Source organism: Mizuhopecten yessoensis, unplaced genomic scaffold (genome assembly GCF_002113885.1).
Source record: "Mizuhopecten yessoensis strain PY_sf001 unplaced genomic scaffold, ASM211388v2 scaffold10949, whole genome shotgun sequence".
Lineage (NCBI taxonomy): Eukaryota > Metazoa > Mollusca > Bivalvia > Pectinida > Pectinidae > Mizuhopecten > Mizuhopecten yessoensis.
Genome location: NW_018408802.1, coordinates 931,349 through 945,545, shown reverse-complemented (window position 1 = coordinate 945,545; position 14,197 = coordinate 931,349). Strand labels below are relative to the sequence as shown.

General features: G+C 35.4%; 1 protein-coding gene across 2 annotated transcripts in view; it reads right to left on the bottom strand.

Moving 5' to 3' along the window:
• LOC110463980 (protocadherin Fat 3-like) overlaps positions 1 to 14,197 on the bottom strand; it is a 45,492-nt gene that overhangs the window by 28,392 nt on the left and 2,903 nt on the right. The window contains exons 1-4 of one of the 2 annotated variants that reach the window (XM_021518955.1): positions 4,427 to 4,645; positions 2,839 to 3,467; positions 1,898 to 2,029; positions 941 to 1,009 (exon numbers count right to left, since the gene is read on the bottom strand). In XM_021518955.1, the coding sequence (XP_021374630.1) occupies positions 941 to 1,009; positions 1,898 to 2,029; positions 2,839 to 2,899 (262 nt within the window). In that variant the 5' untranslated portion in view covers positions 2,900 to 3,467; positions 4,427 to 4,645. Of the gene's footprint in view, positions 1 to 940; positions 1,010 to 1,897; positions 2,030 to 2,838; positions 3,468 to 4,426; positions 4,646 to 14,197 lie in introns of those variants that run through there. The other variant, XM_021518954.1, reaches the window with a different exon arrangement.

Below are 14,197 nucleotides of genomic sequence, written 5' to 3'. Positions count from 1 at the left end.
GTAAAGACACATGTACTGAAGTCGTACAATGGGGACTCCTCAGTAGTACTATCAAAGCTCGGCTGGGACAGTTTGTAAAGACGCATGTACTGAAGTCGTACGTCAGGGACTCCTCAGTAGTACTATCAAAGCTCGGCTGGGACAGTTTGTAAAGACACCTGTACTGAAGTAGTACATCAGGGACTCCTCAGTAGTACTATCAAAGCTCGGCTGGGATAGTTTGTAAAGACACCTGTACTGAAGTCGTGCATTGGGGACTACTCAGTAGTACTATCAAAGCTCGGCTGGGACAGTTTGTAAAGACACCTGTACTGAAGTCGTACATTGGGGACTCCTCAGTAGTACTATCAATGCTCGGCTGGGACAGTTTGTTGAGACACATGTACTGAAGTCGTACATCAGGGACTCCTCAGTAGTACTATCAAAGCTCGGCTGGGACAGTTTGTAAAGACACATGTACTGAAGTCGTACACTGGGGACTCCTCAGTGGTACTATCAATGCTTGGCTGGGACATTTTGTTAAGACACCTGTACTGAAGTCGTACATCAGGGACTCCTCAGTAGTTCTATCAAAGCTCGGCTGGGACAGTTTGTAAAGACACCTGTACTGAAGTCGTACATCAGGGAATCCTCAGTAGTACTATCAAAGCTCGGCTGGGACAGTTTGTTAAGACACATGTACTGAAGTCGTACATTGGGGAGACGTCAGTAGTACGTAAGAAGCTTGACTGTATGGAGCGCTTTATAAACACTCTTAGACTGAATCTTCACAATCATCATGCCTTCCTAGACTTCTAAAGAATAGCAAACTGTTTTGCATAAGTCATTCTCAACTGGCAGATATATATTTATATCAAAATTCAGCACAAGACAAAGATGCCTACTATATAACAATTAGATGTATTGTTCGTCTAAGAATTACTGATTGAAGCTATCATACCTGTGGTGCCACTTGACGCATCTGAGTCCATGCTAAATTCGTAATTTGTTTCCAGTATGTTAGTGGGAACTGAAAATATATTTATGTAAAATATTAAAAAACTAAAATGTATCACATTTGTATATTAAGTGTATATAAGTCAATGTCAGTTGGTAAAAATCGATAACGAAGGGCCGGAGAAGGGCATTGTACATCATAAGACATTTCAATTTTCTTTTAAATTATAATTTACTGTATAACCAATGATGACGTCACTAGCTAGACCGCATGTCCTCTTCCAATACTTTCAAACATTTTAACGAAAATGTGCAGTCTCGTGTATCTGTTGATATAAATACTTTGCATTTATTAATGGCTGATCTTTCCACAATAAATAGTTTAAGTATTGTCGGGTTAAAACTGTATTTTAAAGAGGATGGTTTTCACAATGAAATCACGCGTTAAAGCTTTTCAGAAATGTTAAGGTTTGAAAATGTTAACATGGGTCATATCACTGTTCAATAAATTTCATGATATTTAATTTTCTTCACTTTTGCAAAATTTGCGATGATCAAGTAACAAGGTAAAATGAGTCATGAAAAGTTCTTTTTACACAACCAATAAAATGTTCTATGTGACGTTTCGATGACTAGTACGATATGTACACTGTCACCTTCATCAGACAAATGACAAATAAAGCGTATGCATACAAAGGTGTTAAATGGGTACGAGTTGTCCATAAAATCGATGTCGATTTCGGCTACGCTGTAAATGTATGTACAATAGTTGTTATATATGTACCGAAATGACTCAATTCAGCTACGCTGTTACGCTAAGGTAAAATGAGATAATTCTGCACAATTCCATACCTTTAAAACAGCTTATGCTACTTTTTTTGTGGCCAGACGTTACTCTTAATTTAACCACAATAAACCTACAAATTAATTTTAGAGTTACTGGAGAACATATTATACTTACTTGGAACACACATTAAATTTTTCTGCAGATATTTTCGAATGCATTGACATGTCCACTGCGTGTCGGTTCCCTTCACACATGAACTATGCAGCACATAACAAATAGCCTCACTCGAGTGTTCGCCGCAATTCTCTAAAACAGAAACCTAATGTTAACGACCGAAGGATTTCACTATTCAGAACAGTTACTCATATGTCGATGATGTCCTTCGCAGGTAGGACTGACCATAGACTGCATTCATAAAGTGTCGTCGCACTGTACACGTCATAATCAACACGATCCCCCAGCCGATAGCATTATTCTCTGGAAACAGGCTAATCAGAAGTAACAAAGGAAGCAACATCATGGTGGGGGCGGGGGGAGCTGATGGCGATGTTGAACAATATTCTTAACACTTATAAATCCAATCCTGTTCATTTCAATTTAATTCAAATAATCGTAAACAAATGTTCGCGGAAGTAAAGCGAGACTAAATAATATTACAGCAATATATGTTATACTATATGTTTTGCCATTGACATATTAATGTACGTCTATAAGAGTAAGATTGTGTATGCACATTAGTAATCTTCAAACAACAAAATAGCCGGAATGTGAACATTTTAAAGCAAAACAACTCTTCTCAGTTATGATATTGTTTTTGACAGCCGCTCCAATCGAAATAACAAAGATTTCAAGCACCGCTTACAGAAAACGTGAACGAACTCCTTTTTTTTTTGCCCCGTAAATGAGTTATTTCTCAGTGCCATTTCTGTGGAGTTCCTATGTTGATGAATGTATAATGTTTTATCAAGACTACCTCTCATACGGTATGTAGAGTTCTAACTAAGTATGTTAAAGTGAAATAAACGTTTTATTTATCCTAATGAGTTTGTCTACGGCATATGAAGAAATCAAAATTGTATATGTTACATTTTGTATATGTATGACAAGCAACTCACCATTTAGTCCGACATGTGGGCGGTCGCCGATCATTGGAGGAGTTGTCCCTTTGGTCGTCATCCTCTGAGCTGTAGTGGTAGCGGTAGTACTTGCCGTTGTGGTTGGTGTGGTTGTTATAGCTAAATCAAGTAAATTATTTCTTTAAAAATACGATCCATGTATATATCGATTTTCGCTTATGATCCCTAACATTCCTATCATTGGGCATTGGGAGGAGGGTTTGGGGATGGATTTTTATACAGCTTACCTGTTTGTGGTTCCATGGAATTCTCGCTTACTTAGTAAGTAAATTGTACTTACCTGTGGCTGCTTACTGTTTACATACTCACCTGTCGTCCTGTAAAACCACTTCCGCTACTCCACGACAGACTCCTGTTTTATCTGTAGGAAAACGTAAGATGACATAGTTCTTGACAAAATATTATGCATAAATAATATCAAACAAAGGCAACTTATCTTTATTTCATTCATTTCTTGTCAGTGTTCCTTCATCAACAAAATCTGCCGGATATAAAATAATTCCATCCATTATTTCTCTCACTCGGTTGAACGTCTGTCAGTTCTCTCCAGTCAGTATTTCTTCTTTACGCCTTCCGTCATATGTTTTTTCAATCTTTGTCGGATGTTTCTGTTAATAAGTTAAAATGATTATTAAGAATTACACAGTGCATAAGTTAAAATTTAAAAACAAATGGAAATACACATTTATAAAACAGCATTTCTTAAACTTTCTGTAAGTTTTGATAAAAGTACATTGTTATGAATGTGAGATAACCTTTTGTAATTTTGTTGGATTATAGTCATTACGAACCCAAAATTGTGTTTCTACTGCCAATGGGTATACCCTATAAATGCATACATAATCGCATTATATAATTTATATTTTTTATATTTTTCTGTTTTTGTAATAACAAATATATGCGCAACACGAGTGAAAAATATCATAATATTAGCAACACGAGTGAAATATATTTGTTATTACTGTAGACACCTTTATTTTTTTTTTACATCTTATTACATTTTTAAGCATAAACATGAAAAATGTAACGCATTTAAAAGGGCGGGAATCAAAATCGTAATAATTAGCGCCATATTCTAATGACGTCAAGCTTGACAACAAGGCTGCGCGCCATTTTGAAAGGGATACTCAACGCAATTCCGACGTTTTCTGCTATTTTCTTGTATGACTGCTTATAAAAATGTTATAAATTGTATATTTATGTTAATAATTAAGTGTGTGTACCAAACATTTACCATCACAACCACTTATTCTACCGTCGCTTCATTTAAATCTGAACAAAAATCGTGATATTTTCACACTGTAAAAATATCACTTTTGATATTTGTCACAGTGTGAAAGATATCAGTTTTATCAAGTTGATAGAATCCGTTATTTCACTGGCAAAATTCAACTATTTCAAAATCGTAACTCTATATATTTCTAAAGAGACATTCCATTATGTTGATGATTGCAATATTATTGTCCACCCAAATATAAGTTATTGAACTTAACCAGAAAATAATGCACATGTACTTTAAATCACTAACATATAAAAAAAATAGTTCACATTACTTTAAAATACTCACATGAATGCATACTGACCCTTCCGTCCTTCCGTACCTATTACCGGGGACATAAGTTCGTGATTCACTTTAAGTGGATATTTTTTGTGTAAAAAATAACTAATTGTGTGATATTTGAATCAAAGATCGATATGATTAATGCGTTTTTAAGGACAGGCAAACACCCCGCTTAGCGTTTTAGATAAACTGCAGTGTAGCATTCCTTTGATACGTGTTTAAACAGGTAAATACCACAAATATCTGTGACAGATCGATTTATATTGTCAATATCCTTAACATCCTGACAGAGTTAAGGCTAAGACCATCGAGACACGTCTGTCAATAACTGTGTTTTCGTTGACTTTGGGTATATTGTATAGCCCCGGATAAAGTATGATTCATTACCACCAATAGTTGACCGAATTTATGATAAATTTCTAGTGGATTTCGAGGCGAACAACATGCAGTTTTATTCTGTGTTATGACCGCAATTAAATGGCATTTCGTACGTCCACCTGTCTTGACATGTTAACAGCCATTCAGGTATCGATGTAAAACACAATCCGGAAAGCATGTGATGTTTTAATATGCCTGTATTGTTTTTGCTCGCATTCACCCTGACAACAAGTATCAGCTGTACATGTGAAGTGAATAAAAATGTAAATAAATGATTAATAAATTATGGATAACCTCATTATGTAGAAAAGCATTGCCAACGTCTCGGAGTAAATTGTTTTGTTGTTTGTTTGATATTTAATATAGCGTTATGAATACGGCCCTCGTTTTCGATTCCAACATTGAGGATAATTTATTAGACAAATTAAAATTGCTATACTCTCTGTTTCTATATGTGTACTATCCGTTTACCGATAGACAAAGTAAGCTAGCCGCGGTACACACAATACCTGTTTACTATATCTTAGAGCGCGGTACACACAATACCTGTTTACTATATCTTAGAGCGTGGTACACACAATACCTGTTTACTATGTCTTAGACCGTGGTACACACAATACCTGTTTACTATATCTTAGACCGTGGTACACACAATACCTGTTTACTATGTCTAAGACCGTGGTACACACAATACCTGTTTACTATATCTTACACCGCGGTACACACAATACCTGTTTACTATATCTTAGACCGTGGTACACACACTACCTGTTTACTATATCTTAGACCGCGGTACACACAATACCTGTTTACTATATCTTAGACCGCAGTACACACAATACCTGTTTACTATATCTGAGACCGCGGTCCACAAAATACCTGTTTACTATATCTTAGACCGCGGTTGGCCGATACTTTTTTCAGCCAAACATGATGACAGTCAATTTGCGTTGCAGGCCGACATGTCGATTTCTGTGACATTCTGTTTCACTTCTGGGTTATTGAGTCGGTTTATAAGGCTTCCCGTTTGTTTTGATGTCGTATCGGTTCATGTGCTTGTAGTTTTGTGTCGGTGTTTAGTTTGCGATACTGGGAGAGGAATTGACGGTTTCTTATCATGGGTCTCAGGATAGGTTTTTTTTACCACGTATAAAGTTAATCTAGCTTTTTATCTTTGATTCTTATGTCGATCTCAGTAGGGGATAAAACAGTATTACAAGTGGGCTTTTATCGGTGTAGTTTATGAGTACACGGATTTATAATGTTTTCCCGGGAAAGGTTACCATGCTCTTGACCTTGCTCCATACCATACCAAAAGTCATATCTTATCCACAAAATCTATATTTTGCAAACAATGTGTGTCCATACAACAAGTAACCGGTAAATATAGCTATATCTAAAACGACAACTGTTTTTAACCTTATCTAATAGACTGGTCCTTCGTCTCTAAAACGTTGAATTATTTAGAAGAAGAAAAAATGAATTCTTATAATTTTGTTCAACTGGACGTCTGATTCTAGGGGGGAGCTAGTATCAAAATGCATCCTGTAAATTCTTGATAAAAAAGGGGTTGGTAGATAGTCTATTCATCTAAAATATTGGTACTTTTCTTAAGTTTTTCTTTTAATAAAGTATATAGAATACCAAGATAACTGGTTGTAGCTCGTTTCGCTGTACTTGCAAAGGGATACAGGAGTCCAACTCCCATCTCCGTACCCGCGGGTGACCATCCGCATGATAATTATAACAAATAAGTGAAAACTAGCTTATATTGGTGATAATACCAGCCAATATATAATAGTAGTACATGTATATGAAAACATTTCATTTTAATTAAATTTTATGTCATCTAGTGACGTCAGAACAGCATATTTCTCATTTCTGGCAAGGAGCCAAGATTCAGAAAAGCTTTTTGTGTTTTTATAACACGCTGCGATAAATTGTTGTTCTGACTTGGCACATTACTAAGCAGTTGTAAAGATTGCCGCATTACCTTTAAATGAAAACGTGTACTACTTCAGATTGCTCATGTGAAATGAGCCTGGGTCATTTAGGTATCGATAGAACACGTTTCTAAGTGATTGATAAGCAGGAACAACCAATAGGTAAAGCCAATCAGGATTGGATTTAGTGGATACAAAACTCAAGGTCGTCCCCTACATTATACTTAAGGAGATATACTACACTACTGATTTATGTACAAAATCTTCTGTCACGTAAGCACAAACAAACCCAGGGAACGAAGAGGTGTTAAAACATTACAACATCGGTACTTGCCTGATTCTATTTTTTTTCTTTTGATCTTACCGTAAATGTTTAATACTATTTAGTTTTTATGCATTTTTATGCAATTGGTAGAGTCATATTTTCGGTGTCAAAACATAAAAAGGCCACTTGAGCGCCATTTTTAAATGCAACTTCACTGAAATTTTACATTTTAAAGAGTCATATCTTTTCCTTTTGTAAGACATAAGTGCGGTTCTAAATAAGAAAGATAGAATGAAGTAACGTTGTAACGTTGGCAACTAATTATTAATGCTTAGGTCGATATATTCATTGTATTAAATATAACAAACATATACCGATATTGAATGATACATGGCCCTGTAACAACCGCTAATGATGCCATGAAATAACACTAGCGATTGACAGTGTCGACATTGAGGTAAATATATATCATAGTCAATCCTTCAAATTTATCAAATTCTCAAAATCAAAATCATGACTGATCCAGCTCCTATCTCAGGTTTTGAAATTGTTTATGGATTTTTTCATTTGTCTGATGGGCGTGCAAGAAATAGGGAAGATTGAATGGTGCTAACTCATCTTTATTAAACATTTTTTTTATGGATGAAATGGGAACATGTTTTGATTTATATGTACAAGTACCCTCTCCCGTTCCCCAAACTCATGTGAATGCCTGCTTTTTTTTCTTTCTTTCAGATGCAAAAGGACTGTGTGTGATTTATTTTACCACCTTGTCTTATCTATATATAGATTGTATATTATCTTAACAACATTGGAACGAGGAACAGGCATTTGTTTGTTTAGTTGTTCAAAAAATACATGCACAGTTGGTCTGGCTAAAGTAGGTAGCGAACTGATAGCTACATTAATATATTTATGATAAAAATATAAGAATCTCAGTTGTCAAGTTGAGCATCAAATTCAATCGTTAGCATGCGTCACGTGGAATCCCTGTTGGGTAGCGTTATCACTTCATTTTTCAATTTCAAAAGTATTTTATTGACAATACATATATAATACAAACATATAAGTTAACATTAAAGAAGATATTAGAACAGTATTGACAAAAGAATAAGACAACAGGCTTTGCCTATATCAGTCTTCTATCACTTCATCTATGTTTACACGTTATAACTGTGTGACTGTGTGTCAGTCGGCCATAACCACATATTGAACTGTTATAAATATAAAGAAGAAAAGAGATATCATACAATCCTTCCGGGTAGATCCACGGGGATTCTCTAGTTATCCTTACTTAATAAACAAAAGGAAATTATAGGATTCTCAACGACATTAGAACCGCTTTGCTGGTACTGATGGTGGCTGCAAAGCAGTCCAAACATGAGGACATTCAGTCTAGTCTTTAGTTTGTTTTATATGTATTAATGTGGCACTGACGTGAAACACCATAAGCGGCATTACGAAAATCATGACGTCACATATGTTTCAATGATGACAAAAGAAGTAAAGCCAGTGGGAATGCGGTCAATTGTGATGACAAATACAAAATGCCGCATACTATTACAGTGTAGTCCATTTGTTATATGATTTTCAAAACAAATATATTGCTGCAAACAATAATAACTAAGAACGTGTATTTCATCCTCTTTTCACAAGGCTCGTTATATTTACCAGATTAATAATTGGATTTTAACATTACTATTTATATCTGTAAAATATCAAAGCAAGGATAAAATTGTATCATTTTTGTTAAACTTTTAGAAAAAAAATAGGACGCCATATATTATGGTTTAATGAAACGTGTAAATCGTTGGACACAAGACTACAACACCTTAAATAAGTTCAGTATATCAAACTCAGAAGAAGAATTACATTATTTGTATTTTGAGGCCTATTTCTTCAAGCGTAAATTAAATAATAAAGAACATATGAAAATGAAACTCATGTACGATATAGAACGATGTATCTCCCCTGATCGATCACTCTTACTGCATGATCATATATCGGACTATATTCAGGCCCTCGGATTTCGTCTGTGTCCTATCCTAAAAACACAGAGGATAAAAAAGCATATCTACTGCCCCTTCGAAATACCTCTTTACTCCTTTCGTCCGTAGGTTTGAGTTCTGTTTTCTGGTAATTAAATGTCGTTAAGAAGGGAGGCCTGAAAATTAGATTTAAAAACAAATCACCCCATTGTTGACCGAAGGCGACGACTGACCAACACAACAAGCTTGTTAAAACATATTGCATCTATAAGCACTAATCAATGTAGTTTGTATCGCACAAATTCAGACAAAATCGTCAAAAAGCTCTAGTCCACGTGACCATTTGCCTCTTGTTTAATATTCCATAAACAGACGGTGAAAACCGCTTGAGCTTCATCAATCACCCCTGTGCAGTGAGATACAAATGTACAACAAACATGTATGTTTTTATATTTTAAGTCCTCCGTCATACATTGGAATAATGATGGCCACTTTGTTGGGTAACTGTACTTAACATATCGTACAGGTACAATCATTATATAGATTATTAAAGGCTACACGACACCAGATAGCGGATAGGAAGTAGACATACAACCGTCTCGTTCAGCAGGAAGGACATGAAAAAGGTTCCAACACATGTCTGGGTTCGCTGATGATATTATCATTGAATTACAAAACCTGCCACAAAGTAACTCAGCATGTGATATCAAACAGAGTCTATTTTAAATGATGTCTACATGAGAACTTGACAGAAAGGAAAATTTACAAAGAACAAAACTTTGATAATCGGACCAGGTGTTCCAGCAGCTTTCTGTTTCTTCGATAGCACTCGCCAAGAAAGTATGGGTCAATGTGAATATTTAAAACATCGACCTACATATAGCATTATATAAAAGAATATTTCCCCAGTGAGATTGTAAAATGAGACCGATGGCGACAATGAAACTTGCCAGTAGTTTGCACAACCTCTCGCCACCTAACTCAACAAAGATGTTTTCAATCAAGACATTTGGCATTTGCTCTAGTTTTCATAAGATAAACTTCAAATACATTTAAAGCCATGTATACGTGTTTGCATTTCTTGGCGAAGAATAAAAATAAGAGAACGAAGGCGTTCTTCCACTTTGGTATGAACTATGAAAGTGTAAAGAGTCGTATATACTAAAGAGACGCATGTTCCAGATATATAAAATATTCACTTTTAAATTTCACTGATTCCACTTCAGGAGTATGTATTGTCACACTGTAACCACGATTCAATGGTACGTAGACAAGTTGTAGATGTTTTTTAATGACTTGTTTAAGCCCATCTAGTAGAGCAAGCAATGTCGTTTATAAGGATTCATTTTTATGCTTTGGAACCCAATGCAAATGAGGCTTGCGTATATTTATGATTAACTGGCATTCGGAATTATTATTAATAATAATAATAATAATTCGAGGTTCTTATATACCGCTTTATCACAAGCTAGTTCGTAGGTCGTCTACGATTCATAAATTATTATACGTGGTTATTGGGCCTTTGCAACCAGCCAATATCTTTCTCAACTCCCTTGGGAGCATACAGCCGCTGCTGCCATTAAGGCACTCAAAGCTAACATTCAACAATTCCAGCACTGCCCGACCACGTACTCATTTACAGCTGAGTGGACTGGAACAAGCGGATTAAAGTATCTTTTTCAAATAAACAGCACAGTGCCGTGACGAGACTCGAACCCACAACACTTCGGTCACGAGCCCGGCGTTCTAACACTAGACTACCGTGCTCCCATGAAGGGAAGATTGCGATATATAAGCATGACTAACTAGTGTTTCAATTTCAGGAAATTAGAAAATGTCTAAGGTTTTTTTGGTTGTCAACCAAGTCTTATTGCAAGCGATACCTTTGATATTAATCAGTTTCTTGGCGAAAACGACTAACTAGTTGGCCGGACATACGTTTAAACAACTACTGCATAGAAAATATTACCACTGTTTTGGGTAATAAATTAATTCGACCAATAACATTTTCAAAAAACACAAATGAACATAATATACTGGATTTACTATCGTAGTAATAAACTAGAAATATAGGTATCAAAATTGCAATTGGGTAAATAGAACGCAACGAGAAGGGCCTCTTTTAACAGGAGACCACATTTATCGTCTCTTATCCAATGATACACATCAGTTAAACATTTGTCCATAGTCAAAGTCCTCCATCGTACATGGGAAATATGGTGGTCACTTGATGGATCACAATAGTAAACTTATCGTACCGGTACAGTCGCCTTATCATACAAATGGTAACATGAACAGCGGTACTAGATACGCGACATGATGTAGGCATGCGTCCGTCTCGTTCAGCAGGAAGACATTTGACATAAGTGTACACATGTCAGAGTCACTGATAATGTTATCATTGAATTACATAACTAGCCATAAAATAGCAATGCTTGTTTTACACATTCACGTTGACATAACCATGTAGACGTAACATGTTTATTGGTTAATTGGCACTGCATATGTTCAATCTGAAAAGAAAACATACAGTGTCGACATTTCTTGACACCGGGACATATACGCTTAGATTTCAGTATGTTACGACTAGGGGAAATAGTGTATTGACATGATATATAATGTTGGATTGATTTAGAAATAATCAACGTATGTGCATGTGTAACCCTGGTAAATACTAGCCGCAATATATCGCTCGGCTATAGAGAACTTCTCTTTAGCTCGATCGGTTGAGCGTAAGACTAGTAAGCCAGAGGTCCCGGGTTCGAGACTTTCCAGACTTGTTCTTTTGTGCACGCTTACATTTGTCCCGTGCTGCCTACGTGTCTTTATTTCCAAACATTTCTGACCCTGTGGGCAGTTGTCCTTTTTTGTCTTTAACCTGGATATATTTGGGAAGTGTTTGTTTACAGTTCAGGCGCAATTCGGTCAGCAGACAATAAACATTGACTTCATTCTTTATACCAAATGTTTATTTTAAACAATCAAATCCACGAATCAATCGACATCGCTCGTCAAAACGTTTGACAGATTTACAAACACTCTTTCAAGTAAGTTCAGTGAAACAATCTGACCATGGGCTTGACAGGTTTTAAGTAGATTTAGAGGTAAAATGGATTTCCTTGTTTGTCCACTAGCAAATCTTTAAATATTCGACAAATGAAATCAGTCCAACTTGCAGGGGAGGTTTTTGGAAGAGCGTTGGTCTGTGTTGGAACATCAAACACACGCGCATGGTCCATCGTCTAATAACCCATGGTTATTAACCAATGACAATTTTATATGATGATATCTTGTATAACGATGCAATATAATACAATTATGATATGTTATCATGCAGACATGATGTGGTGTTTTAATATCATATCATGTTGATTTAATAATAGATCCGGGGCCGGAGTTCGATTTCTCCGACTGGACGTGAAAAGGTATAGGGCCACCTGTCAGACCTCGAGGTTTTCTACGGGTCCTCTAGTTTCCCCGAACATTAGGATACTCTGTAGTTTCCCTCCATGCCAACAAGAGTGATTAATACAAGTTACGAGAACTTGTTTCAAAATTGTTGTGAAGTAAATTTTAATTCAATGCCGATGTAGTACTCTCATCATCTAAAGGTGTTGATATATTTCGAGATTTATTTGTGTCAATACATGCCCGAGAGTTCCATTTGCTACGTATACAGTATTGGCGAAATAATGAAAACTTTTTATGCGGGCTAAATAGTATATTTTATCATGATGATATAAAAACATGCTGGGGAATTCTGACGTGGAAATAAACCGTTATTTTAACTCAAAATAGATAACACCAGTGCAACATGTATACAAACGAAATGTATAATACAGTAATGTATAATAATTTCACTATCAGAAAACCCTTATTGTACAGTTATCGGTTAAGATTTAGGCATGTGGTTGATGTAAAGTAAAAACAAAAGTACACAAAAGACAAAAAAACAAACAAAAACAAATACAGAAAAAACCCACAAAAACACACACAAAAATAAAATACCAAAAAAATGAGTATTTAAGATCGACGTGGTGAATTAAGCTATGTCAGCCTGTACACATAATAAAATATCTATCATTACGTAAGTAGTGACAAGAACAATAAAAAGGAAACTAAAGTCTAACCAAAGAGTTTGCTATATTGTTGTTATTACATACCCACGATGGTGCCTTTACATACATTTTCTGCAGAAAAAAAATATAACCCGTCTTTATCCCAGATTGATGTTCTGTTTGTTTCAGTTTATAATTAAAACTTTACCCGTCATTATCCCAGATTGATGTTCTGTTTGTTTCAGTTTATAATTAAAACATTACCCGTCATTATGATAATAATACTGATATTGATGATATAGATTTAGCAGATTTTTTGAATACATGTGATGTTTCAAAATTAGAAAATAACGAATCTTTTGGTCTAGAAGGGTTAATTACTTTAGATGAAGCAACAAAAACTTTGAAAAATATGAAAAATAACAAAAGTCCCGGTTCTGATGGGTTTACTGTAGAATTTTTTAAGTGTTTCTGGAAACAGCTAGGTGGGTTCATTGTTAGATCTATAAATTGTGGGTATAGGAAAGGTTTGCTATCAGTAACACAAAGGCAAGGTATTATAACATGTATTCCCAAGGGAGATAAACCTAGGCAGTTCATAAAAAATTGGCGACCCATAACATTATTGAATATAGTCTATAAAATAGCGTCTGGATCGATAGCAGGTAGAATTAGAACAGTTTTAGATAAATTAATTAGTGAAGATCAAACAGGATTTCTTTCAGGCCGTTATATAGGGGAAAATACTAGATTAGTTTATGACATTATGCAATATGCAGAAGAAAGATATATTCCAGGTATGTTATTAATGGTAGATTTTGAGAAAGCATTCGACTCAGTCTCATGGGAATTTGTTGATAAAGTTTTAAATTATTTTAATTTTGGTTCTGATATTAGATGCTGGATAAAACTACTGCACACCAATGTAAGTTCAACTATAAACCAAGGTGGTAATCTTTCATCATTTCTAAACATAAAAAGAGGCTGTCGCCAAGGTGATCCAATCGCCCCCTACATTTTTATTTTGTGTGTTGAAATACTAGGCATAAGACTTAGAAATAACAATAAGATTAAGGGTATAGAAGTCAATAAAAGTCCAATCCTTATTTCTCAGTATGCTGATGATACTTCTCTCATTTTAGATG